At 39.3% G+C, this 26532-nt stretch overlaps 1 protein-coding gene across 2 annotated transcripts in view; it reads left to right on the plus strand.

Annotated features, from left to right (window-relative positions):
- The window catches only part of LOC309435288 (cohesin subunit SA-2-like), a 63803-nt gene that overhangs the window by 16414 nt on the left and 20857 nt on the right, over positions 1–26532 (plus strand). For both annotated transcript variants that reach the window (XM_082043352.1, XM_082043351.1), the window contains 11 exons: positions 1410–1614; positions 2680–2831; positions 4045–4118; positions 4568–4691; positions 9560–9658; positions 11720–11799; positions 21834–21941; positions 23885–23993; positions 24874–24991; positions 25852–25955; positions 26397–26489. In XM_082043352.1, coding sequence (XP_081899478.1) covers positions 1410–1614; positions 2680–2831; positions 4045–4118; positions 4568–4691; positions 9560–9658; positions 11720–11799; positions 21834–21941; positions 23885–23993; positions 24874–24991; positions 25852–25955; positions 26397–26489 — 1266 coding nt within the window. The remainder of the gene's footprint in view (positions 1–1409; positions 1615–2679; positions 2832–4044; positions 4119–4567; positions 4692–9559; positions 9659–11719; positions 11800–21833; positions 21942–23884; positions 23994–24873; positions 24992–25851; positions 25956–26396; positions 26490–26532) is intronic.

Genomic DNA, 26532 nt, shown 5'->3' on the forward strand with positions numbered 1-26532 from the left:
TCCAGCAGGGGGATTGGACTAGATGATCTTTTGAGGTCCCTTCCAATCCTAAACATACTGTGATACTGATCAAGGAGCATTTAATGGAGTCTGCTGAAGGACTTCCCTTTCTGTCTTGGCACTTGCTACTGCTGTTAGGCTCTGAACCAACTCTTGCAACCTGCTCAGGAACTCATACCAAATTTCAAATTTCCAATGTCCTTTGGGTTGAGGGCATCCCTGAGATAGGTCTATATCTGTGCTTATTTTTCAAGAAAGCAGCAGATCCTGTGCTTTGGAAACAAAGTTACAAGACAAGAGTATAAAGTGCAATTTAAGTACAGGAGATGATTCTGGGTGTGAAGCTGCGGGTTAGAATATGTCTGAGAAGGTGTTTGACCAACTGCAGGACCAGCTGCGTAGTGACCTGCCTTCAGGATGATGTTTCCCATAGTGAGTGAAGTTTCAGAATTCTCCATTGCCACCTGGCAACTATCAGGATGCAAATGAGTATTCAGAGCCATTCCTGGCATCTGTGAGGTGCAGGTGAAATGAATGCTCACACTGCCTGAGGTCGGCATCTATGAAGTCTTCCTAGTGTGCTCTTCACATGAGGTGCCCCATTTTTTTGTGAGAAGTCATTTGAACCGCCATCTCTCTGCTTTCTTCCTGGCAGTATCAGCTGTGCTATGCTTTTTTTTGCATAATGTCAAAGGTACTGTCTACTTACTGTTTCTGTGGAGGTTTTCAGAGACTTAGGTGCTGGTGGTATAGGTGAGTGACTCTGTATTTGTCATTAAGCTGTAGCCTGATGAACTCCTTAAGCTGGAGGCGCTGCTGAGGAAAACAGCCCCATCCTGCCCCACACCACAGTTGTTTATTTTCACCTCCCCAGTGGCAGATCTTTTGTTTAGGACACTTTTATATAATTACATGCCGAGCCGTCTTGGGGAACTGATGCTACACAACAGCAATTTGGCAAAGTAGCTGTTCTTTTTCAGTCACTTCAGTTTCCTCCTGGATTTTACCATGCACTTGCAGGAACAGGAAGGACAGGGAAGCACTCCCACCTGTGAGGAAGCAGAAGAGTCCAGAAGTGCTCGTGGTTTATACCAGTGGAAGCTATTTAAGGATGCTGTGGCTTCACATGTCCTCTCCCACATGCCCCTTCACAGCTACCTTGCTTACATGGCTTTCAGATGTGACCTGTCATGACAGTGTAGCACTAGTGAGGCCAGTTTGTATCTGTGTCTAGTTGTAACCTAGTTGCATGTCCTTACTTCGGGGTAATCATCATGAACAAAGTTATGGGGAGGCTGAGGTGAAGCTGTCAGCAAAACTCTCCCTGACATTTAGTGGGAGAGATGTGAATGTTGTGTGCAAATAAAATTAATTAGTTTATTTTCTCTTGGCTCTTCTTTCTTGTGCAGGACAATGAAGACTACCCACTGATCAGAACAGGACCCTATTGGAAGAAGTTCAAGACCAATTTCTGTGAATTTATTGCAGTGCTTGTCCAACAGTGCCAGTGCAGCATCCTGTATGACAGCTATTTGATGGATACTATCATCTCACTGCTTACAGGCTTAGCGGACTCCATGGTCAGAGCATTTAGACACACAAGTACTTTGGCAGGTAAAATAACTCCCAGGGTTGCTGTAGACCGTGAGTTTTGTTGACTTGTGTACGGACAAAACTGCTCAAAATTGAAAAGCTCTCTTTACTGGAGCAGTTGTACTCTTGTGCATTGACAGTACCTTCCTCCTAATGTATGATACTGTAAAATAAATGATTTGTTCCCATGTGTATCTGAATGGAATTTGGATGCTTTAGATATGGTAGATCTGACAATTTTTTTCTTGCTGAAGGAATTTATTTAATGTCTGACATGACTAACTTTAGAATTGTGCTGTCTTCTGATTATTTTTTTCATTAACTAGTTTTTCACAGTCGGATTTCTGTTTTGTTTTCTTCGCCCCACTAACTGATGTGATGAGGTTGCATTAAATGCTTCACCTATAAAAGCTTCATTTGGAGAACTTCTGTTCTTGTGGTACCTGTGCTAAAAAGAACACTTCTTGTTACACATTTTTGTTTCATGCAGCGTGATGACACTAAAGCTACTACTTTTTTTTTTTTTTTGTCAAAGCCAGTAAATACCCTCTCTGCCATGCAAAGAACACTTAAAGTATAATTTATTGTGAAGTGCACTGTTTGCTTTGAAGGCTCAAAAAACTGCACATGAATCTATGCAAACCGTCTAGTGATCCTGAAAGGAACATGAATTTTTGTCAGTTCAAGTAAAATAAGATTTTTCCACCCTTTATGGGCCAGCATCGCTGTTTTTTTTTTTTTTTTTTTTCTTTTTATTACTGAAAATCACCTGTTTGGCAACTCTAGATTCTGTTGCAGAAAAATCAAAATTATGTGAACTAAGATGAGAGTTGTCCAGTAAATTACTGACTAGAACTCTGGCCAAAAGTTCTAAATAGTAATATCACTAAATGTTCTGGTTTTGATCATTGTCTTTAAAATAAACACTGTATTTTAAAACAAATTACTATAATCTAGTAGTGTTCATTTTTTTTGATAATAAACTGGATTGGGCTAACCATATCCTTTTTGTGGTAAAGCAGTGAATACATTTATGCCATGTGTCTCTGAGCTAAGCTAAATATATTTGGTTTGTTTCCTTTTTAGCAATGAAACTTCTGACAGCAGTTGTAAGTGTACATCTGAACCTTGATGTCAACAAGCACAATGCTCAAAGATTATATGAGGTGGAGAAGAAGAGGATAAGTGGCAAGAGGACCACTTACAGACTTGACCAGCTGGAGAGGAAAAAGGAAGAGGTTAGGCAGGTGTCTTGCATGGGAGATATGTAAAGATGTAAAAAGAGGGATTGCTGACAGCTTGCTTTTGGGTTACTGCAGTTCTTTGAGGTTTATATTTTTACCTAATGCATGATGCAGAGCAGTTGCGACTGGCTAGATTAAGTGGTAATAACTGCCCTACATGCTGTTAACTTGTGATGTCTGTCGTACTAACTGCCTCTCTAAATTGGTATCATTTGCCCTTGTTCTCTACACAAATATGGATGTAATTGCATTAGTAGCTCTGGTGTTGTGGGAGTGCAGTTTTGCATATGTTTGTACAAATTATAAGCCAAAACGTTAGTTCTTGAACTGAATTTTAATGAATGGAAAAGGACATGGTAGCTGCCATCTCTGTATAAGGTAAAGTGTTCTAAAAATTGTTGTATCTTTAGGTATGACCTGTATGTTTCTTGCTGTTCAGTTTCTGTCATTTTCCCTGCTCAGCCAGACAGCTCCTTATCAACTCCCAGAGACAGGCTTGTAGCTGTAATAAATAATCCTGGCTTGAGGGTGGAGGTGACTTGATGTATGAACATCAAGTATAGTTCCTTCTCTCCTGACCTTAGAATCAGTTACCTCTGTTCTGAGCTTTGGGTGCCTATGGATTTCTCTGTTATAGGAACAGAGGGTTTTAGTATCATGGTAAGTCTGATCTTATTGGAAAAACAGAGGAAATGTGTTGTGGGGGAAAGCAAACTTGTTACCCTTCCTGATGCTGTTGATGGATGTTTTTATTAAATGACATAGGTTTCCAGAAGTTCAAAACTAGATTTTCAAGGCTTGGTTGAGATACATACTCATTGTGGATCAGGTACCTTTTGAAAATGCCCATGTCTGCCTTTCTTCCATCTCTGCTTAAGTGCATAAAAAGAGTTTGGACCTATATCTGAAGATTGTTCAATAAGTGTGATGTATCTTTCTGTGTATTGATAGCTCAAGCCTCACTGTATCAAACAGACTGTACCTTGTTATCCAGGCTGGCAGCTGGCACCTGGTAAATCTTTCATCAGGACGTAACTACAGAAAGGCCAGTTGCTGGTGTAGATACAGACCACTCATTTTATGTTGGTACCATGTGTAAATGCTAGTGATTTGCACCAGAGTGGTATTGTAAGTGCACTGATGCACATTTTTCATGTGTACTGAATTGTGGGATCAATATTAACATTCAGTTCTCTTTCTATTTCAGTATGAGCAGAAGCTTCTAGAGGTACAGAACATGATGAATGCTATTTTCAAAGGGACATTTCTAAACCGGTACCGGTAAGAATAAAAATAAAGCTGCGATATGTATGCAGTCCCAAGAAACTGTTGCTCAAATTGTCCAGATACCAGAATCAAGTCGAACATCCTAGAGGCACTGATGGTGTCAAGGAAATTGTAGAAGTTAATTATTTTAAAGAATTTGGGCTTACAAAAGGACTTCTCTTAAGTGTGATTCTTAAGTTCTTCCTGCTGGCTATAGAGCAGTGCATTTGTGATTGAGAAGATATCCAGAATTAAAAAATAATTATTGCATGAAACATTTGCAACTAAAAGTGGCCTGACTGTTGATTGGAGACTAACTTAGAGCATTAATATGAAGATATTTTTAGGATTTTGAATTATATATGCTTCTACAGTTCCAGAAAGTAAACATCTTGCAAATAGTATAATTAATAGATATTAGGCATTTAAGTATGTAGTAATATTACAATTCTGTAATTTCACAGTGATGTGATCCCTGAGATCCGAGCAACTTGCATTGAAGAAATTGGCAGCTGGATTAAAACATATCCAGATGTGTTTTTAAATGACAGCTACTTAAAATACATTGGATGGATGCTGTATGATAAGGTAAAGTAAATTTTTCTTTCTGGGGCGGTAGATGGGATTTTTATTTTCCTAAAGGATCTTAACATTTAAGTTCTTGAGAGCAGATACTTAAGACTGTGGTAGTACAAAAAGGAATTTACTTTCTTCCCCATTTCAGGTTTTATTTTTAAAGCCATGGTAGCATGAAATAACAGAGAACATTTTTTTCCAGTTCTGTAGCAGTTTGTGTCCCTGTGTGTGTAGTTACTTTTATATGTTACTGAACTGGGAACTATCACTGAATTGTAAAATGGCTTATATCCTTTCAGCACAGGCAGCGTTAAACATTGTCTAGAATTCTGCTTTTAATTTTGATGTCTACATTTAAAAGTTCATTTTAGTTTTTAAAAAATGAACAACTCTTACCTATAGTAAAATAGTCTTCAATATTGCATTTCTCATTTGGAATTAAATGGATATAGAAAACATTTACAGAGAGTCCAGTCATTTCCTAAAGACTTTTCTCCTTTTACTTACAGTAAGTTTTTTTTTAATTTTTGAGTAGAGACATATTTTAAAACAAACAAACAAGAAACAAACACAAAAAAGCCAAAATAAAACAACCAAAAGAAAACAGTAACTCAAAAATATGCCTTTTCTCATGCTTCTGAAGTCCATGAGAGATTTTAGGGTGATAGGAATATTTATTGTGAATGGCTAATTACCAAAATTGGCAGGCTGTACTTCTGCAGGCCACCTTTGAAGTGTGTATAGCTTCTGTATAAATTCTGAAACGTGCTCAGTTTTGTGTCAGCTTTAGGTAATATTTTTATGCATAAAATTGTAGTTTACCACAAATCCAGGAGGGGGAGCACCAAGCCTCTTATTTTCCTGCATTCTGCCGTTACTGCAAAGGTAGTATTTAGATTTTTAGAACAACAAATGTTATCAATACCTTCCCTCTTTTCCTGCATAAATTTTATCTGCTCAGAATATCTTTTTGGTATATGTTCAGTTGAGAGAATTCTCAAAAGGAAAAGTAATTTTTGAAGATGATGCATCTTCATTCCCAGTGCTGCACAGCAAAACTTCACAGCTGGTGTCTCTGATTACTGCACATCCGGTGCCGTTAATTTGGAACTGGAAATAGTTGTTTTTCTACGGATTATTATCTGAAAGCAATGCAGATGCAAGCAGAGTGAGGTAAAGTGAGAAGCATTCCACATTTGGCTGAGGCCTGGTACTGTGCCACTGCTGGTCATTGTAGGTCCTGGCTGCGCTTTGTGATTTGCAGCCACTGTTAAATTGCCTGATTCCAAAATGAGAGCAGGGCATTTTTGGCAGCAATAGGGGCAGCAGTGCTTTTACATACATCTGAATGTTATTTCCCACTCCTCCTCCTTAATAAGCATTTCCATTCCATCTTGTTGAGGGTGGGCAGCAAGAAGCTGGTATCTCCCAGAGCCAATTTTCTTTTAGAATGTGATGTGGAGATGTTTGTCAAATAATTTAGGCTCCAGAGTGGAGCAGCCATGAAAGTATTCTAACAGTGGGGAAAACCTGGCCAGGATCATCTACAGTGTTGTAAACAGAGAATTAAGTTCAGTCATTTGGGAGGCTTTAAAGCAGAGGGGGAAGTAAGCATAAAATTAACATTTTGTCTCCAAAGTCTTTTATTTGAATATAATAATTTTTCTTCTCTATGAGATACTATTTTGACATTATACCCTGATATGAAACATTATGGTTTTTATATGAAAGGTTATTTCCTTGGTGGAAGAAGGTGCTCCAAATTCAGTGGTAATATGCTCCGAATTCTATATGAGGATCTTTCTTTGGCCCAGTAAGAGTTGTGGAACAGTGCTATAGATTATTGAGTAGGTTATGTTAATCTGCTAGAAATAATTTAACTTTTTATGTTTGCAGACCACGCAGCAGGTGAAACTGAATCTGACAGCTGTGTCCAGTTGAACAATGTTATGTATAAACCCAGTCACCTATCAGCGCTTTTGTGAAACCCAGGCACTAAACTTGTGCTCAAAAGCACTAGTGTTCTTCCAATGGAATAGGCAGCTACTAAATCAGCATCCAGATCCAATTGAACCAGTGCTTATCTGAGCAGCAGGTGTTGTGTAAGTGCTGTGTAAAACGTTCAGAGTTAAAGACCAGAAAAATCAAGACTATGAAGAATAAGGCTGAGGAAAGTGGAAGGCAGAACCAACAGACTGGAAGGCAAAACTCCGAAAATGTAGATGCACACTTGGCATCTCCCACCATGGTAGACTTGCTTTGTCTGGAACTTCAGGGCAAGTTGTTGAGGTTTTCTCATTAGACTATGAAAATCACCCAAAGAAATCCTGTGGAAACAGGAGCTTGCTGTTGAAATTAACATCTGTGTCCAAACCATGTGACCCACCTGGCAAATTTGGGGAAATTGAAAGGGTTTCTAGCTTGACCTCCCATTCAACATGGCTACAGAAATTGATGCTGTTGTTATGGCGATTTCTGAAATATTTCTTTCTTCAAATGTTCTTGTTAAAATAGTAGTTTTCTGCTCCAAAGGTCATCTCTGTGTTTACGTACTGATGCTTTTTGTGGGGGTGTTTTTTTTTTTTTTATTATGTTTTATCTCGGTCAGACAGGCAAGCTGGATTGTCTTCACTGTTTAGGAGTAATTCAGAAGTAGACCTGTTTGTTACAGTTTTCTGTATTTGTAAGGCTTATTTAGTGTCCACATCTCTGTGATAGTGCGGAGGCTGAAATCTTGTAACCGAATGCATCTATACAGTGGTGGAGCCCATGCAGAGCTCTTTGGGTCACTAGAGCTGCCCACTGTCTTCCTGATTTTTCTGCCAATCTGCAGCTCAGGGCTGAAATATACTATGATGCAGTTGAGGGACAGTGTTGTGTTCAGAGTATCCTGAAAATGTGCTTATAAATACCTCCCCTTCACTCTGTCACAACTTTGAAAGATCAAACAGGCAGGAGTTTTGTCAAGACAAGAATGGTAATTCTGGTGAAGGGAGTCGATGGCTTGCTTACATTACTGTTGAATGGAGCTAAAAGTAAACAGTGAGATAGTTTTAGAAGTATGTGAAGTAATTTTGAAGGATCAGGAAGCTGTGAGGAGTGATGAATTAAGAAAAGGAGAGGTAGCTGAGAAGGAGAAAATGCAGCTGAAAACATAGGAAGACAGCAGAACTAAACCTAGCAGAAGTAGTTATTTGTTTATAGTTCTCAGAGTTAATTTCCTCAACACTTAAAAGAAACATGTACTTACGGGATGATGACTGAGAGCTTTCAGGTAGGAAGAGAATACCTTAGAAGGCAGGTGGTTTAGTTTAATGTGTTAAACTTTATATCTGCAGACACCTGACTGTCAAATGCAAAGGATGTTACTAGCTGTGCACCAAGGTCTACATGACCATCCAACAAACCATCCCAAAGATTTTTTCCTTTTTTTCTTTTTTTCCCCCAAGCACAAATACAGTCCCTATTCACATGCAAAGCCTCATGATAAAATTCTGAGGGCAGCTGAGGCCAGGATTGCAATACATTGGCTGAGCTGAGTCCATGCCAGTGTGCAGTGATGGGTACCAAGCTGGGACTGTTTTGTGAGTGAGTTCTGTGCTGTGGAGCCCTTGTGACTGTAGGAAGCAGCAGATGTGGCCAACAGTCTCTTTTTCAGACAAGACCTTTAATTTTAAAGTACCATATCAAACATGTGCTGCTGGTGTGTCACAGGCAGATTAGAGGACAGTACTCACTGTCACCTGTTGATCTTTCATTTTGTATTTCTAGCAAAAAGCCGCCTTATGCAAAACCATTGGTCAAAGCCTGCTGCTGAGTATCATCCTTTGCTTTCCATCTAAGCAGGTGAACAGGAACTTGTAGTAATGGATATCCTATGTGTAGGTGGTCTCCTTTCTTGGGTTTCCTTGATTATTCTTACGGCTATTGTTAGCAAGAGGAATTAAGGAAGAAATATGAAGAGACTGATTCACAGCCTACAGTTCATTTAAGTGTCTTGGCTGATATTCTTAGCGTTATAAGTTTGCAGAACAGGGTGATTTTTCTATGCTAGATCCTCAAAATGACTTTCTTAATGACATCTAAAGCTTTGTCATTTAAAAGGTTTAGTAGATGATTTAAAGGCAGGATAAGGAGAAGTCCTCTTTTTGAGGCATCTGTGAAGCAGCAGTACTAATATTATGAAATAACACCTTGCAGGGATAAATATATTTTGCCTAAGTTAATTAATTAGGCTAAATTCAGAACAACACTTCTCAGAATGCTTTAAATATAGTGTTCTAGCATAAAACAGAAATCGGTAGAAGGAGTAACATTTGACTATCTGTGAGAACTCATGATGATAAGCTAGTGCATTTCTGAGGTGTACCACTTCCTCTGGGAACTTTTGCTGTACCAGAATTTCTTGGAGTCCTTGTCAGTGTTTAATGATTGTCTGAGTCAGATGTTGAAAGGAAGCAAACAGTCTGATGTACGAAAGAGTACTGATTGTATTAAGTAGGTCATACATACTCTTGTCTTTGTATATCTTTAACAGATGAACAGAACAATTACTGCATCTTTTGCGTTCTGTTGCTTTCATTAACTGTAGGGAACGGAAGCGTTTCTTGTCTCTTAAGGAGCTTAACACAAACTTTTATGTTACCTTTAAGTTCGACTCACTGCAAGCCTCCTCTGTGTGTGTGAGAGGGAGACATGTGCGTGTGTGCACACAAACAAAATGGTACTGATAGCATTCATAAAGAAAATGAGTCAGTATTTGGGTAGTCTGCTGTAGGCATCCACAGAGAACTCTTACTTACATAATGTAAATGCCAATAGTGAATAACATCAAAGATGCATGTTTTTTAACTGTTGGCCAATTTATCTTTGCATTGTAGCAAGCCGAAGTGCGGTTGAAGTGTCTTCTGGGACTGCAAGGAATTTATAGCAGAAAAGAACTTGTTTCCAGGATGGATCTCTTTACTAGCAGATTCAAGGTAAATATTATAGATTACTGTTTGCTGTTTTTCAGTTCTGGGTTAGGTATACACACAGGGTCTGATGTTTTGATCAGAGCTGATCTCTCCACTCTCTTGACTGACCCAAGCTTAGAGTACTTGCAGAAACAGCCTGCTTGACTGGGTGGGTGAAGGAGTTTTGCAGAGATTTTTCCTTCTGTTTCTGGGGAATTTTTTGTTTCACTTTAGTTCATACATGAAATGGTGTTAGCATTGCGCTGTGGTCAGTTATCTCCGTCGTTCATCCAGAATGGTCCACATTTTTTTACAGGATCTTTGGCACATGACAAAGAATTTCGTACTCCAAAGGTCCCTTTTTTGCTGCTCCTGATCATGGGTTAACCTTGTAGATACTGGATTGGTTGTCCTTGTATCACACTCATGTGGGAATGGCTCTCTGTTGATCCACCATGTCAGTATGAATCTTGAAGAAGGATCCTTTATCTCCTTTCTGAACAAGTCAGATGATAACACCGTAATTTTGAGAGCTTGTTCTGTGACTGCACTGACCCTGTATACTGCCTTTATCATATTCCGACTTCCTGACTCATTTAAGAAGTAAGCCCTTTACTTTTTAATCTTGCCCTTGGTAATGATTTCATCAGTTACTTTTGCCCCAGTGGGGCTGGGCCTTTCCAGTATTTTAATAAGAAAACTCAAGGTGCTGTGATTGATATCTCAGTCCCTCCAAATCAGTACATCATCAATGCCTGCATGTCGTGGTAATTCATGTTCTTTTTGCGACAGGTGCAGGGCTTACCTGTATGTCAAAGCAGTTGCTAATAGTAGAAAAATACCTACAGCGCATCCTCAAAGAACAAGAAATAGATTAATATTGATATCTTAAGAATAAATTATTGAGATTGAAACTTGGCTATCTAAGATTAAACTGTTTTAAACAGTTTTGTGATAGTCCCTTATCTTTCTAGTTAAAGGAAGGTTTTTGTAAGCTGCATAAGCAACTGCAGGATTGGTATTCACAGACTGATGAAACAGCTCTCATCTGCCTTGTACTGCAATCTCCCTCTGTGTGTAGGTTGCTATATAAATGGGTTATTGCAAACTCTATACCACCAATCAAAAAACCCAACCCAAACACAACACCTCCTTCCCCTCTAAACAAAAGAAACGCAAACAGCTTCACACGAAATAGAGACTGATATGGAATCTTCCAAAATCTAAGTCGTGGTTTCTCACTGATGGAAAATGTAATCATATAACCATCAATCCATATCCCACAAGCGAGAGTTTCACATATTCCCTCTGTTACCCTTCCTTGAGTGTTCAAACTCAGGATTCATGGACTTCCACACCTTGCAGCTGCGTTGTGAGAAGAAGGAAGGTGCAAAGTAAAAGGCATCTAGAGCTTTAGAAATTCTGTGTTAAGTGGGAAAGCTGTTAGTTCCAAAACAAGCAAGGCCAAAGGTTTAATATAAAGATGCAGACCACACTGAGGAGTGCAAGTTCTTGGGTACATGGGACAGGAAAATTTCCACTGTTTTCTGATGTTTTTGCACATGTACCAAATTACAATGGTGTGAATTCTGGAATATTGCTGCTATTCCATGAAGTACCTTTATGACTCAAGTCCTAATTGTCTTTCCAGCAAGGCACTGGCTTCTGTACCCTGTAGGTACATGCACTTTATTGTTGATAGGAGGAACTGATTATGTAATGCTTGTAATTTGAGGCTTATCTTCATCTAACATACTGAAGTGCCAGTAGTAACATCTTAGAAACAAGTTGTCCGTCACTTTTAATTTGTAGACAGTAGTTGATTTCTTGTGAACGCATACATTACATCTATAAAAAATATCATATTACTGCATGATTAATTCAGTTAAAAAATTAACATGCTATTAATTTTCAGGGGCTGGGAAACTACATGGTAGTAATCAAGTTGCCTTATATCTCTTAGGAAATAGCTGCTGAAACAAAAATAAACCTCTACTAGTGTAGATGATCTAGCTGTAGCAAAAATACATGTTTATTGAAAACAAACCATGTTACATCTTTTTATTGTCATTTTACATCCATTAGGATCGAATTGTGTCCATGCCTCTGGACAAGGACCATGAAGTAGCAGTTCAAGCCATGAAACTCTTGATGCTTATGTCACAGTAAATAATTTCTTTTTTAATTTACTGTATTGTTTTAATGGCAACAAGATCAGATACAATCCTGATGAATCTTCCTGTAATCAGTTACTTGCTGGGAAACAGTTGCTTCTGGCAGGATACGAGTTACAGTTAAAGCTGCTCAACACATGGCATTTTCTTTCTGTGGGAAATACCAATTTTAGGAAAACCCTTGTGCTGAGATTCAGTATGAAAACTATATTTTTATATCTTTATACTTCCCTCGGAAAGGAAATTCCACACTTTCATTTTTGCTTTTCTCAGAGCATCTGCCTGTCTTGGGGCAAGTACCCACCAAAGATGGGGACCCCACCCCATCTTCTGTCTCAAGGTTTCCAGGCCTTGGCCAGGAGGTCAGGGAGCTCTGCCACCTTCCCTGTCTACTCACCTGGTGCAGGAAGCCTTGAGCTTTGAGGCTGTTGCTGAAATTTGGACTTTCAGATTCTTGGCTCCATGGCAGAGACCCTGGGAGCTATTGAGCCCACAGCAGACTGATGGACAGGCAATGAGCCAGTGTATGATATCTTGTTTTTGGTGAAGTGCAAAAATAACAGAAGAGTTGTTTTCTTGGGAAAATACCTGCTAGACATAGCTTTGGTAGGATAATGGCAAGTTGGAAGTGTGGGGAAAAACTAAGCTAATGTTGCAGAAGTATATGAATCCTATTCTGACACATCCTTGAGCAGCATGTTTACTTTAGAAATGGCTTTATTTGCAAAATACATGAAGAATAAATTATCCATCCCTCTTTTTCAATGCAAAATGAGATTAAACAACCCACTGCATTTCATTGTTAATATGGTTGACATGTTAGCACTCAATAAGTCTCTCTTCTGTCTCAGAATGTAAGTTGAATTCTGCCAATGCAGGTGGTTGCTTCCATGTACAGCATGGTGCATTGTCCAGTAGCCTCGTGGGATTTGCTTTTCTGTTTAAGCCAGAAGTGTTGGTCATTGCTAGATGAGGATAAACCTTAATGGACCAAATAATATGGTGGTGTAGGTATTTACATTAAATTTCAAGTACATTTGTATATTGAAGTGCTGCTTTATACTCTGGTCTCCTATCTCACTTCACACTCCATTGATTTGAGTGGCCTTTCTCTAGGCCTACTTCAACGTACACATCAGAACAGCATATGATGCTGTGAACATAGTACGCTTTTTTGAAGGCACTTAACCATTGTTTGGGCCTCCCTAGTAGTAGCAAGGGTTATATTGTTTCTGTGTTTACAATGTCCATTTCTGCATCCCTTGGTTCTCCATGGTGTGTAGCTGTTGGAACAAAGCACAACACTGTGTCTGTGTGTGTAACGTGTCCCTGTGCTAGGAGGAGCAGCACACCATTGTTGAAGGACAAAGATCCTGCACACCACTCATGGCTGCCCTTGTTCTCTATCTGAACTAACAAGTGCTGTATTGGCACTGCAGCTGTTTGTCACCTCTGGCTTTATTATAAGGGATCACGTTCTCATTAATGCAAGCTGCAGCTATAAAAGTTTGATCAATGTTTCTTTTTCCCTGAAGCAATTTTTTCCTAATTTTCCTTAAATATAATTTCCAATACGAACAAATGCCCTCTAAAGTTTTCTGAATGACAGTTTTCCATCATAAAATGTAGTTTTCATAAGTAAAATTAATAAATTTTGAAGTTGTTTTCAATTGGGCTGTGTGGAGGCCTAGGAAAACATGCTGCTTTTTCTTTTTGCTCATCTGTTGTGAAGCCATTCTCCTCTCTGCTCCTCTACCCCCAACCCCTCCACAGTTGCTCTGAGCCCTGCTGATTTGGCTTAATTATTGGAGTGATGGAAGTGGGAACTGGGGACTCAGTAAGCAAAGTCAATGACAGCTCTTCTCTTTGATAAGACTAGTACTGACCCATCTATAAAACCTGTGTGAAGAGAATGCAGACAGCGTAGACAGTCGCATGTACAGACTTCTTAATAAAAAGCTGCGTCAAGATGCTTTTCTAGCAGGGGAAAAGCTTCTGCCTCAGTACCTACACTAGAGTCAGACAGGACTCGCTGTTGGCATTGCAGAAGCAAAGAAATTTCAGGGCTATTCTATCTCAAATAGGTGCATTTCATAGCTCAAACCCAGCATCTGGATATTGAGCAGTAATGCTGCTTGATACATGCAGTAAAGCATGAAATGGGGTTGGGGACAGCAACTCCCCTGCCTTTAAAGAAAAATAAATGACAGCTTGTATAAATGGCACTTCTACTTGTATGCACTGATGTCGTCAAATTTTGTGCTGCTTTTGGCATGCTGCATTGGCCGCTCTGTGGATGGCTCATTTTTGTCACTTGCAAATTTGGCACCTGAATTCTAGTTGCCCAACTTGCATTTTTAGTAAGACATGAAAGACCTTTCAGATCAAGTTTCTAGTTTTAAAGATACTGGTAAGAATCTCTGTCTCATGAGCTCCCTATATTTGATTTGGAATCATGGATTATTTTCAACAAATAATAGAATCGTAACTGGTTAGGTACTGACATTGAGAACATCTATCTAATCTTGGAATAAATCTTTTGTTGTTTCATGATGTGTTGGCAAGAAGCAAGGCCAGGAGTAATTTTTTTCCTCCAGATAGTCTGTTGGATGCTCTGCGACTTTCTTGGGGAAAATTTGCAATATCAGTAACTTTCTTTTACTGGCCTCCATAATTGTCCTTTGGGTGGGTATAGCAGCAAGACTTTGTTGCCAATTAATTATTTTGGTGATGTTTTACAGCTACAGTGGAGCTGTGCTCCATGTACTTTAGTAACAGCTTTGACCATCTCTCAACCATCACTGCATTCTAGTCCTGTAGAATATACTTGACTACTCTGTGTACTATTGGCCCATAAAACTGCTATGCTGGCCTTTACATTCTTTCTCTTGCTAGCTAGAGAGGCAGTGAAAACACTGATCTTTTCAATTCACTTAAATATGTTGCATTATTAAAACAACCCAATCCAGTGCTGATTCAAAAACTTCTTGCTGTGCATATACCTGTTTTTTTTTTTTAATCCGTATTTATATTTTTAGTTTTATCTTGTCTATCTCTGTAAGCTGAGATTTTTTTTTTCCTTCATGTTTGTTGCATGTTGTCTCAATTGAATGCCAAGGTCTTTGGGCAAGCAGCTTTCTATTTTTACACAGCATGATGTGATCCTGAAACTGAAATGAGCCTATGAGGTTTAGCATAATAGAAATTATTAATGCTGCTGAATTATGCATAATTGTTAGCATTAATGTTGCAAAGGATCTGAGAGGGAATAGAACCAGGAAGGAAATAAAGAGGGAGAAAACTTGAGTGACAATGAAAGACCAAGGAATCTTACTGAAGACATTGCCCTTTAGGAGGCAAATTAGTTTAGTGTGCCTACTGCCAGACAATTCTCTTCATTTTTGTGTGCTTAACTGCCTAAAAGAGTAGAGGGATTTTGGAAAAGAACAGCAAAAGTGATTAGGTAACTATAGTAGATGAATGAGGAAAGGTTGCAAGTGGTGCAGGTAGGGGTACAAATCTACAAATAGCTTGAATATGTAAATAGCAAAGGGGAAAATTACTTTGTATTACATTACTGAAATGTAACTAGACATTAAACTGAGTTTTAAACACATAGCTTTCAAGTTTCAAATGTGGAAGAGCTGCCTTAGTGAGAACTGTGAATATGTTGCACTCATTTAGAACTTCACATAAATAGTTAAAAACCTGTTTAATGGAGCTGATAAATACATTAATTCTCAACACAGTGCTTTGACAGTGGTCAGTAGAGTTAATCTAACCTAAAAGTCAAGAAACTGGGGCTTGTAATTTCCCAGTGTCCTGCCAAGCACAGGAGGCCCAAGTCAAGTAGGACTACATCACACTTGTGCTTAAAAATCTTAGTCTCCCTTCTGATTGTTAATTAGACTGGAAAGGGTGTTTTAGTTTGGAGAGGGAGGGGCTATACTGTAGGAGAAACTTGAAAACTGGATGTGGCAAAGGATGCCATGGCAAATAATAATATGTTACTGCTTCCAGGGGTAGATGTCGATGTCTCATGGCAGGTAATTCAGTTTCAGCAAGGAGCTGAACTCTGATCCTGTAGTGTTATTTCATAGCTAAGTCATGCACAGTATCTAGCAAGGTTATTCAGAAAAACATCGTGCAGAAAAACAGGTTTATTGAAGGCTTAAATCCTATTATAATAAGTGTTTTCATGTGATTGTAAAAAAGAAGCTGAAGAGTGACATGCTTTGCATACATATAAGGAAATAATCCACCTTTGTCTTTTTAGTGGCTTTTAGGAAAAATAAATGTTACCTTCAAGTTGATAGGAGTAGCATGTGAAGCAAATTATATGGCACAGTTCTGATTCCTTGCATTGGTAACTTGCTTGTAGTGGATGAGGTCCTATCAGAAGGGAATGGCATGGAGCTCTTCACAGCTCCTCTGTGATTGCTTCAGGTCTATCACACCCCTATTTAGGTGGAGTTATGGTATTGCTTTGTCAAGCCTTATTACAAACAAAAGAAAAGTGAAAGACCAAAAGGGAACAAAAGCATGTGCTTTCTCCCCTGTCTTCTCCTGTTTTCCATCCTCTCAGGTTTGTGCTTTCATGGAGTTACCTTCAGGAATTTTCTGCCATCATGTACCTCTGCTCAAGAATCTTGAGATCTATTCTGAAATCTCCTCTTTCCTGTCTGAAGAGTTAACAAGAAAAAATAAGAACCGCATGTCTTCTAGGGTTATGTTTCTTAACCAAAACAGCATGCCATGCAGCATCTGTCAGATGTGCATCTGCCTGCATTCTGTCACAGCATAATCATAGAATCGCGGTGTATTGCAATGTGCTAGTCATATTTTAAACTGGTGGGAAAGGACTCTTGTTATATTGTAGTGGCAACCATATTGTCATCTCCCTGATCGCCAAAGTGTCATCTTGAAATACTTGCAATGACAGCAAAGTAGAAAGAGGGAAATAAAAGAACAGAATAGCTGATTTTTCTGCCTAAAAGTTTTATACTGGAGATTAGAATACTTTCAACGTTTATTTTTTGGTTGATAGTGCTCAGTGCATAAATGTTTTATAATGTATTTGCAGATTTGGATACTTAACTTGAATTAATTCTAAATGCAAAATTAACAGATTATTTTTGATTGAGATGCTATAGCTTGGATTACCAATGTCCCCATAATATGTGCCAAATCTTTCCCCGCACAGCCATTAAAAACAAAAAAAATAAGGTTGCAAAATTTTGAAAAGTGCATCAGGTGCATTTTTATTTTACTGTTGTGATTTTGTTGGTTATCCTTGGCACAAGCAATAGCGCAGACAGAGGTGACTCCAGTGGTCACGTCTCTTGCGTACAATAGAATTGAACAAAAAGCAAGATATGAAATCTTTCAACTGGTACCATATGCAGAACAAAATGGGTCTGTGATCTTTCCCTAGAATATCCCAACTTCTTCATGACATTTTCACACTGAAGTGCAGAGAAAATGGTATGTCATTGCATTGGTATGTGGAAGGCTATGCCTGTTTATTTTTAGGCACCTAAACACTGGCAGGCACTTCTGGCTTAAGCTCTATCTGTTGCTTGGCATTCTGACGGCTGCAGCAGTATTATTGCTGTATTTGAAGTATTTGAATGTTTGATGATTGGCTTACATATGTAAAAAAGAAAGGCACCATTTACTGTGGTAGTATTAGTGCTGCTACTTCCAGAGGCAAGTAAAACCTCTAAGCACTCAGTTGAGTGGGAATTATGAGCATAAACCTCATTGTATCACAGAGAGTAAGTTGTTGAGCAGTATGTGAAAAGTAGTAGTAGTACATACAGGTATTCCCTCCCATTCAAGAAAGTAAAACAAAAACCAAACAGGTGCTCAAGTGGTGTCATGAGTGTCTGTCAGCCTGTGCTGCAAAGAAAATGAGTTGTTTTCCTCTCCTTGGCTTCTGTGCTATTCGGGTGTGCTTCATACATGGCCAGAGATATTGCAGCTGGCCTCCTTATCTTCAGGAGGGAGGAAATAACTGCTGTAGATTAGTGTAACTGAGGAAAATTACTGGCCTCTTTGAAGACAAAGTTAAAGGGGTTGGGATTTCAGAATCACAGAATGGCTGAAGTCAGAAGGGACCTCTGGAGGTCATCTAGTCCAAGCCCCTTCTCAAGCCGGGCCACCTAGAGCCGGTTGCCCAGGACTACATCCAGATGGCTTTTGAGTATCTCCTGCAATGGAAACTCCACAATCTCTTTGGGCAGTCTGTGCCAGTGCTTTGTCACCCTCACAGTAAAAATGTGTATTCTGGTATTCAGAGGGAAGCTCTTGTGTTTCCATTTGTGTCCATTGCCTCTGGTCCCGTCACTGCACAGAGCCTGGCTCCATCTTTGCACCTTCCCTGCAGGTACTTACACATATTGATAAGTTCCCTCTTGAGCCTTCTCTTCTGCAGACTGAACAGTCCCAGCTCTCTCAGCCTTCCTTCACAGGAGAGATGCTCCAGTCCCTTAATCATCTTTGTGTCCCTTCCTTGGACTCTCCTCAGTATGTCCATGTATCTGGTGCTTGGGAGCCCAGTACTGGATGCAGCACTCCAGATATGGCCTCACCGGTGCTGAGTAGAGGGGAAAAGTCACCTTTCTCACCTGCTGGCCACACACCTCTGAATGCAGCCCAGGGTACTGTGTGCCTTCCTTGTGGCGATGGCACATTCATAGAATCAGAATGGTTTGGGTTGGAAGGGACCTTAATGACCATCCAGTTCCAATCCCACCCTGCTATAGGCGGGGTTACCTTCCACTAGACCAGGTTGCTCAGAGCCCCATCCAGCCTGGCCTTGAACATTTCCAGGGATGGGGCATCCACAGCTTCTCTGGGCAGCCTGTTCCAGTGCCTTACCATCCTCATAGTGAAGAATTTCTTCCTAGTATCTGATCTAAATCTACTTTCAGTTTAAAGCCATTGCTCCTTGTGCTGTCACTACGTGTCCTTGTAAAAAAGCCCTCTCCAGCTTTCTTGTAGGTCCCCTTTAGGTACTGGAAGGCTGCTGTAAGCTGTCCCTGGAGCCTTCTCTTCTCCAGGCTGAACAATCCCAGCTCTCTCAGCCTGTCTTCACTGGAGAGGTGTTCCAGCCCTCTGATCATGTTTGTCGCCCTCCTCTGAACTTGGTCCAACAGGTTCATGTCCCTCTTATGTTGGAGGCCCCAGAGCTGGACACAGCACTCCAGATGGGGTCTCACAAGAGTGGAGTAGAAGGGCAGAATCACCTCCCTTGGCCTGCTGACCATGCTCATTTTGATGCAGCCTGGGATACAGTTGGCTTGGTGGCTGCACACACACATTGCTGGCTCATGTTGAGCTTCTCATCAACCAACACCCAAGTCCTTCTCCTCAGGGCTGCTCTCAGTCTGTCCAATTTAGAACAAGGATGTCATGCTTTGACAATGTCAAATGCTTTGCAGAAGTCCAGGTAGATGACCTCAGTCACTCTTCCCTTATCCAACAATGCTGGCTCGTGTTCAAGTTGTTGTCCACCAGGATCACTTCCTAAGGAAAGGAAATGTCTAAGGAAAGACAGTTTCATTTGTACTGGAAAGGCAGAGTCCTAATTTCTACCCAAAGAAAGGGCAGGCATGTTGCTGAGCTCTTCGAGCTATCTGAACAATTGAGGCAAGGATTTTTTTTTTTTTTTAAATAGAGACACACAGGTGTTGCATTCACTATTTCTATGAATGTGCCAAGAAGAGAAAACCTGAAATAGAAAGAATAAAAATTTCAAACATATGAAAAAAAGTGTATATTTGACTGGCACGTTCATACAGGAAATTCCATGTAAGCATAAGAATTTTTTTTTTTTTTTTTTTACTTTGGGGGTGGTCCAACACTGGAACAGGTTGCCAGAGAAGTTGTGGAGTTTCTGACTTCGTAGGTATTCAAAAGCTGATTTGATGCAACCCTCAGCAACCTGCTGTAGCTGATGCTCCTCTGACCAGGGGCTTGGAGTTGGGCATCTCCAGAGTTGCTGTCTGACCTCAGCTGTGTTGAGTCTTTGTTGGTCCACTTTAGGTCACAGTATGTTTGTACAGAAATTTCTTTTCCAAGCTGTCCACAGTTTTAAAAAAAAAATATGTAGAGAGAAATTGGCAAGAACAGCTTCATAGAAATTGTTGCTTTAAAAGAACAAAATAATTGATGTTGAAAAGAATGAAAGAAACCTGTCAGACTGCTAGTTTATTTCAGTAAATTCCCCATAGCCTTTTAATATAAGGACTTGCTCTCTTATGTATTTTTACTCCTGTAAGTACAATTTGTTCTCAGTCTTTTACTCTCACTTGTTAAACTTGTAGAAGTTTAATAAATTTGATATGTCATTCATGGCTTCACAGGACACACCAATGCTTATTCATATACTCCAATGCACCATGTTACCTCTTTCAGTTTCTTACTGTTTAACCTCAATAAACGCATTTTTAGTCTATTTCCCAAATTTTGTAGATGGTTGAATAAGAGTGGCATAAATGTTTTCCTTTATGCTGCTTTCACGATATATATACACTCAGAGCACTTTCTGTACATCCTATTACTCCATATATGTACTCAAAGGAGTTGCATGTTAAAAGAGGCCACCAAAACCTGCCTGTCAGGCAACTTTACTTTTTGGTTGAGGGCAAGCATTATCTTATGAGATTGACCCATTGCTTTTGGAGATGTACCATCAGCACTTACATTTAGAGACCTTTTTACTGTTCCAGTGACCATTGTAAATAACCACAGAAAAATGTGGAAAATTCAAGTGATACACGACTAAATACATTGTAAAGCTAAAGTTCATGGGGTATCAGCTTCTATAAATGAGAGGCTACTGGTTTTGAGAAATGGGTGCTGTCTTCTTCTCAGCCCCCTCACCCATGATTTAAAATCCCAGACAGCACTAAAAAAATACCTGCAAGGGTCACGCCAGTGATACTCTCACCTAATGTGAGTTTCTTTCTGTTTTTCAGTCAGGTTGGAGGACGTTTAGGGGCTTTGTGACTTGTGAGGATGCTCAAGGATGCAATGGGTTTGGAGACAAGGGGGCAAGTGCAGGAAGGGCTGCTAATTTTTGTAAGACATCACCCCCAGCAAATGAAGAGCACAAATCCCCAGTTTTAGAGAAGGTATTGGACCACATCTGTAGATGGTTTAAAACTGTTACTACCTGAGGGTTGAGTGCAGTGATCAATAAAAACCTTCCCCTCATCTGGTTGCATTAAGTGTAAGGATCTTGCATGTTGCTCTTTCGTTCTTTGAAGTAGCTTAGTCCAATGACATTGCTATGGCAGTAAGAAATGGGCACTTTGAAACTGTAATCCTTGCTTTGGGCTTCACTCCTGTGCTGTCTCTTCAGTGGGTTATTCAACCTTGCTGCTTCAGTTTCCTTTTTGCAAAAGGTTCATGTTAATGCAATTTCTACCTCTCACAGAGTGTTCTAGGTTTACTAGTTGGCATGTGGCATTCTCAAGATGTGTACCTAATGGAAAAAATAGTGACCTGGAGTGTGTTTGTGCAGATAGGCCACGATCAAAAGCATGCTATCAAGAATGTGTTTTGGTTTCTTTTTACATGTGACTCTGTATAAGCCTAATATAACAGAATGTAGGTTTTAAAATAATTTGTACTGCAAAATGATGACTTCTTGTTTATTTTCTTTTACGGTGAATATTTAAGCATAAAGTAGAGGCACGATTTTCCTATTTTATTGCTGTTACTCTTTTTACCATGACCACTAATCAGTCTTAATTATACTTTAAATTAATGTTCATGTGCATGCAGTGGGCCTGATTCATCATGGCTTGTGCAGACCTCTGTTTCTCTACAAAATGAGTAAAAGAACGCTGCCAAGTTTGTTTGATAGTATTTTTAGATATGTCCTACAAAAATTTAATTATGTAAACAAGTTGCACGGCTGTGGAGAATCAGGCCTAGTAAAAGCTGAACACAGCATTCATAATATTCTTTGCAGATAAAACTGAACTGTAACTTCCGTTGTTATTTTTGCCTAGGAACTGTGAGGATGTGTTATCAGCTGAAGACTGTGAAACGTTATACCTGTTTGTTTATACCACACACCGTCCGCTTGCAGTAGCAGCTGGGGAATTCTTATATAAAAGGTATCTCTGCCTGCCTACTTCTTGCATATTCTCATTTGTTTCGGAATGAAGGTGGATTTATTTAAGAGGGACATTAAGCATTCATTTTTCTGCTGGAAGTGTGTACCACGAGGATAGTAGATGTGCTTTCTTCTGCTGAATCAGAAGGGAAATGCTGTCTGGGGGTAATCATTTGTTCCCCTGCCCAGCCCTGGCACGTTAGGCATGAGAAAAGTTGCAAAACTAACAGAGAATATGAAACAACTGACTGATCCACAGATGCCATGCTATGTTGAGAGCATACCTCCTTTCTTTCTACTTTCTTTTCTTGTTGCTTTGCTTCTTACAAGCTAATTCATCACCTGGCATCTGCCGGATTTCCATAGCTTTGGTGATTAATTGCAAAAATGGCCTCCTCTTCTCCCTTTGGAAGTTGCCTTATACATTGTAAAGGCTTTGAATAATGAGAGAAGCAGCCGATTAAGAAGCCCTCCCAATTTTCTGTCAGGTTAATGAAGTACAGGGTTTATCTTTCCCAGGAGTAACTCTTATAAATGGGCTTCTTATAACAATGGTTGCATGAAGTGAATGGAGTTGGCATGCTAAAAAGAAAAGAAATAAATATGCTGTCTCTATGGCTGAGAGAAATAATTTTGCCTTACAAAGAGAAATGAAAATAAAAATATTTTGGCAAGACTTTTATGGGGAAAAATTCAGAAATAATAATGATTTGTGTTTCTCACACATGCAGAATTGCCTCCTAGCTGTCTCTTTCCATCTAGCTGAATTGCCGACATTCTGCGGTTTGCGGAGCCAAGTCCAACACAAAGACAAATGAAGATAGATTTCTGTTTTGATGAGTCTTCTATCACATCTGCTAGTCTTACTTAGTCTTTTGTGTTGGTCCTAATATTCTATCATAAATCAGGTGTTTTTCCTCTCAGAACGCTGCTGTTTTTTACCACTGAAGTAGTTGCCCTGATAGCTTTACTTTTTCCACCCAGCTTCCCAGTGCAGTGTAGACACGTTGACCCTGTAAATTTCTTCCTTTTTTTCTTGTTTGCCCAGTTGTTCTCTCTGGCACTTTTGCCAGTACAGAAGTGCTCGCTCTACTGTGATAGAACTGTTAGTGACATCCTCCTTTCCCTGGTCATACTGGTAGAAATTTTAGTATAAATGCTTATGCTTTTTTTTCCTCCTCCTTGGTTTGCATGAAATCTCCTCAATGTCTGCATTTTTAACTTATTGCTTAGCTGACATAAATTATACCAGCAGAAGCACTTTCTGAAAGTATAAGCTTCTACTGACATTGAGTAGTGTGGTCCTGCTCTTAAATCCAAGACATTTGGGCCTTCCATTAATCCATGGGGATGGCCTTCCTGTATTTATCCTGGGATTAGCACTTTTTTTGAGCACTCATTTTGGATAAAGAGAGAAATGGAAACTGAAGTGTCAGATTGTGCTTCATACTTCAAGCAGAAGAGGAAGAAGTAGAGAAGTTGAGTAAATTGCTTCTTACAAATACCAGATACTATGCTTTCTTTGAGAAGCTTCAGTTCAAAAATGTACCATGATGTAATGGTTGGGTAGTAATATCTCTGCTCTGTTATGAAGGTTTAAATTCAGACTAAAGCAAGCGCCTTTTCTAGCATGAGCAAATGCCTACCTCATTATATGTTCAACCCTGTGGAATCTGCATCTGTTGTCCAGAAAGCTGGCAGGCTACCTGTGAAACTGTCAGAAATAGTCTCTGCATCCACAGAGACAGCAGCTCCCTCATAATGGAAAACAATCTAATCCTATTTCCTTTCATCTGATTAAAAAGTCTAATGTGATTTGGAGTAAATAAGTAGACATTTTGAAAAAATACAGTCCTTGGGATCTTGACAAAATTACAGTTACATTGGCAAAAGAGCATAAGGAGAATGTGGCAGGAGTGGACTGACTTCCTTTTCTGTTGGCAGGCTGCTTAGTCGTGAGGGAGATGAAGAAGTTCAGCCCAAAGGAGGAGGGAAGTTTGGGGCAAGTAGTGACCAGTTGAAAAGATTAATACGTTTTTCCCTGGAGAGTGAGGTGAGGAGAATAGTCCCTGCAGCAGGCCTTTTAAATCTAGTATTGCATGTTAATTCAACTACTGGCTTCCTTTTGAAAGCTCTTTCTGGTGGTGAGCTCTGAAATGTTTGGTGTTTAGGATGTTGTTGCTCTCTAGGATGAGCTTTTAATGAAGACATTTCTGTACTGTTGTGTTAAAACTAATTTACAGCTATGCTGATCGTGAGAATTAGTGCTAAAGCAGCTTCTGAAAACAACCCAAAAGACTAATGCCACCAAGTGAGGATTTTTTGATGTGTCCTTGCATTTCTGCAGGCAGATCTGGGTTGCTGTACCGTGGCTCTATGCTGACTAAGAACCATTTAGTTTCACTGAGAGTTGTATCAGCTCAAGTGCTGTACTTCACTCTTTGGCTTTTGCAAGGGTGCAGACCTATGTCTGGCCAAAGTGTCTCAGGCACAGAAGTTTTTGAGTCTTTCTGCAAAGAATTTCCCAGACATTGCTTAAAATGTTGACTCATTTCTAGTTCCAAGGTTGGATTTTCAGCTGTTATGATTAGCAACATAAAAACAACGCAGAAGCTAGTTTTAAAAAGATTAATTAAATTACAGAGGAAAGGTATCCTGTACCCGCCCCGCCCCCCCTGCAAAAAAAAAAAAAAAAAGAAAAGCTTTTTTCCTGCTTTTCCTGCTTTTTTCCCCTCACTTTCCTGCTTTTTATCACATTGAAGGCATGGTGTTTAAATGTTTATTAGCCTCAAACTAAATATGTTGGAATACTGTGTGTGAATATATGCATGAATGACAAAGCTTTGTAATTGCAAAAAGGGAGAGAAACATATGAAGCTGTATTTCTTTTAATGATGTACTTGTTTCTGTAAGCTTCTGTTTTTAATCCCTAGCTGCACAAGCATGTTGCATACCTCATAGACAGCTTGTGGGACTGGGCAGGCAAATTCCTGAAGGACTGGGAGTGCATGACCACTCTTCTGTTAAGAAATGGTGAAGAAAATGGAGAAGGTGGGTAAGAAAAGAGCTTAGTTTTATTTGAATGAATCTCTTCATATGTTTTCTTAAACTTTGCCTTCAACTAGTTTAGGGTCATTCCATGTTGCAATACCTTCTGATCCCAAATTGTGGTTACCAAGGGTCACAAAACAGACGCAACTCAATGCACTGCCAATGTGTTATTTGTATCAACATATTTGTTTTACTCAGTATTTTGTATTGATGAAATGATAAGTTCAGGAACTTTGCAAGAATACTTACATTAATTAAGCCATAATGCTTACATAGCATTTATTTGTTTTGTTTGTTTGTCCAAAACTTAAGAATAAAAAATTACTAAGTGATTGAAGTGCAGCATTGTCAGGCTACTGTTCACACCTGAAAAGAAAATTAGTAATGTGCTGAGTTTGTATATGTCTAACAGTCCATAGGATTAGTTTTTGGTAGAAGTATTTTGAACTTAAATAATAGTTGCTTTAGTATTACAGGATGTAGTTGTGTGATTGAAATAAAAGTTTGTAGACCTGGTGAGTTAAACTAGTTTGGAAATCAAAGAAGCAGGTTTGTCCTAAATGAGATAGCAGTCAGACAGGATAGGCCTCACTAAAGCTGCCCCTGTTTTTGGGAGCCCAAATGCCCTAAAAAGTTTAGCCATGAGAGGAATAACTGCTTTTGTGTTCAGTAAATGCAGAAAATAATTTTCTTCAAATTAAATCAAACACTCTCTAGGTGTTTATTTAGCAACACTGCATTGTTCTTTCTGTAGTGTCCTTCCACAGTTGCTCATATAAATTAGTAGGCTTTACTTTAGGCGTTGCTGCATCTTCATTTTTCTTTTGTGTGATGCTGAAAGGAGACTGATTTACTTACAGCACTGAGCGATGCCCATGAAAGTGTTCTCATTGAAATTATCCTCGCAACGGTTAGAGAAGCAGCTGAAGGTCATCCGCCAGCGGGCAGAGGTGCAACCAAAAAAGTCAGTGCATCTTAGTCTTATTTATTGTCCTATAATCACATTCTCTTTGCCTTTTGTGCTTTGCCAGACAGAATGTTCGTAGTCTTAGGTACATCTTTGGAAATAAAATGGCTTATTTTCATGAAATTACATAGTGTCTTTTGACCTCTAGATCTTATTAGTAGTGGAAGTTGAAGGAGATGAGCATTAGAGGAAAGTCAGTTGAAGCACATTATTGACAAATGGTGAGCATTTTATTCACGAGATATAGCTGTTCAGCAATTTGCATCTAATTTAAGGTTAACAAGAAAAATAAAGCATCTGGTTGTCTCCATTGAAAAGTATCTTTATCTTAGCTTGATATGCTTTAGACAAAGGCGTGTCAGTTAACCGCGGGTTACATGTAAAATTCCACTCAAATCTAAGAGATTTTATAATTGAAACGAAATGCTGTATCTGCAGATTCTGTCAGTAAAAGAGAAGAAAATACAATTGGAAGATTGTACCAAAATTACTGAACACTTTATTGTGGTGCTTCCTCGGCTCTTGGCAAAGGTAACTAACAGCTGCTCTGTGAATGCATGTTAAATATTTCATT

This window comes from Streptopelia decaocto (genome assembly GCF_964273445.1).
Source record: "Streptopelia decaocto genome assembly, chromosome: 1".
NCBI lineage: Eukaryota > Metazoa > Chordata > Aves > Columbiformes > Columbidae > Streptopelia > Streptopelia decaocto.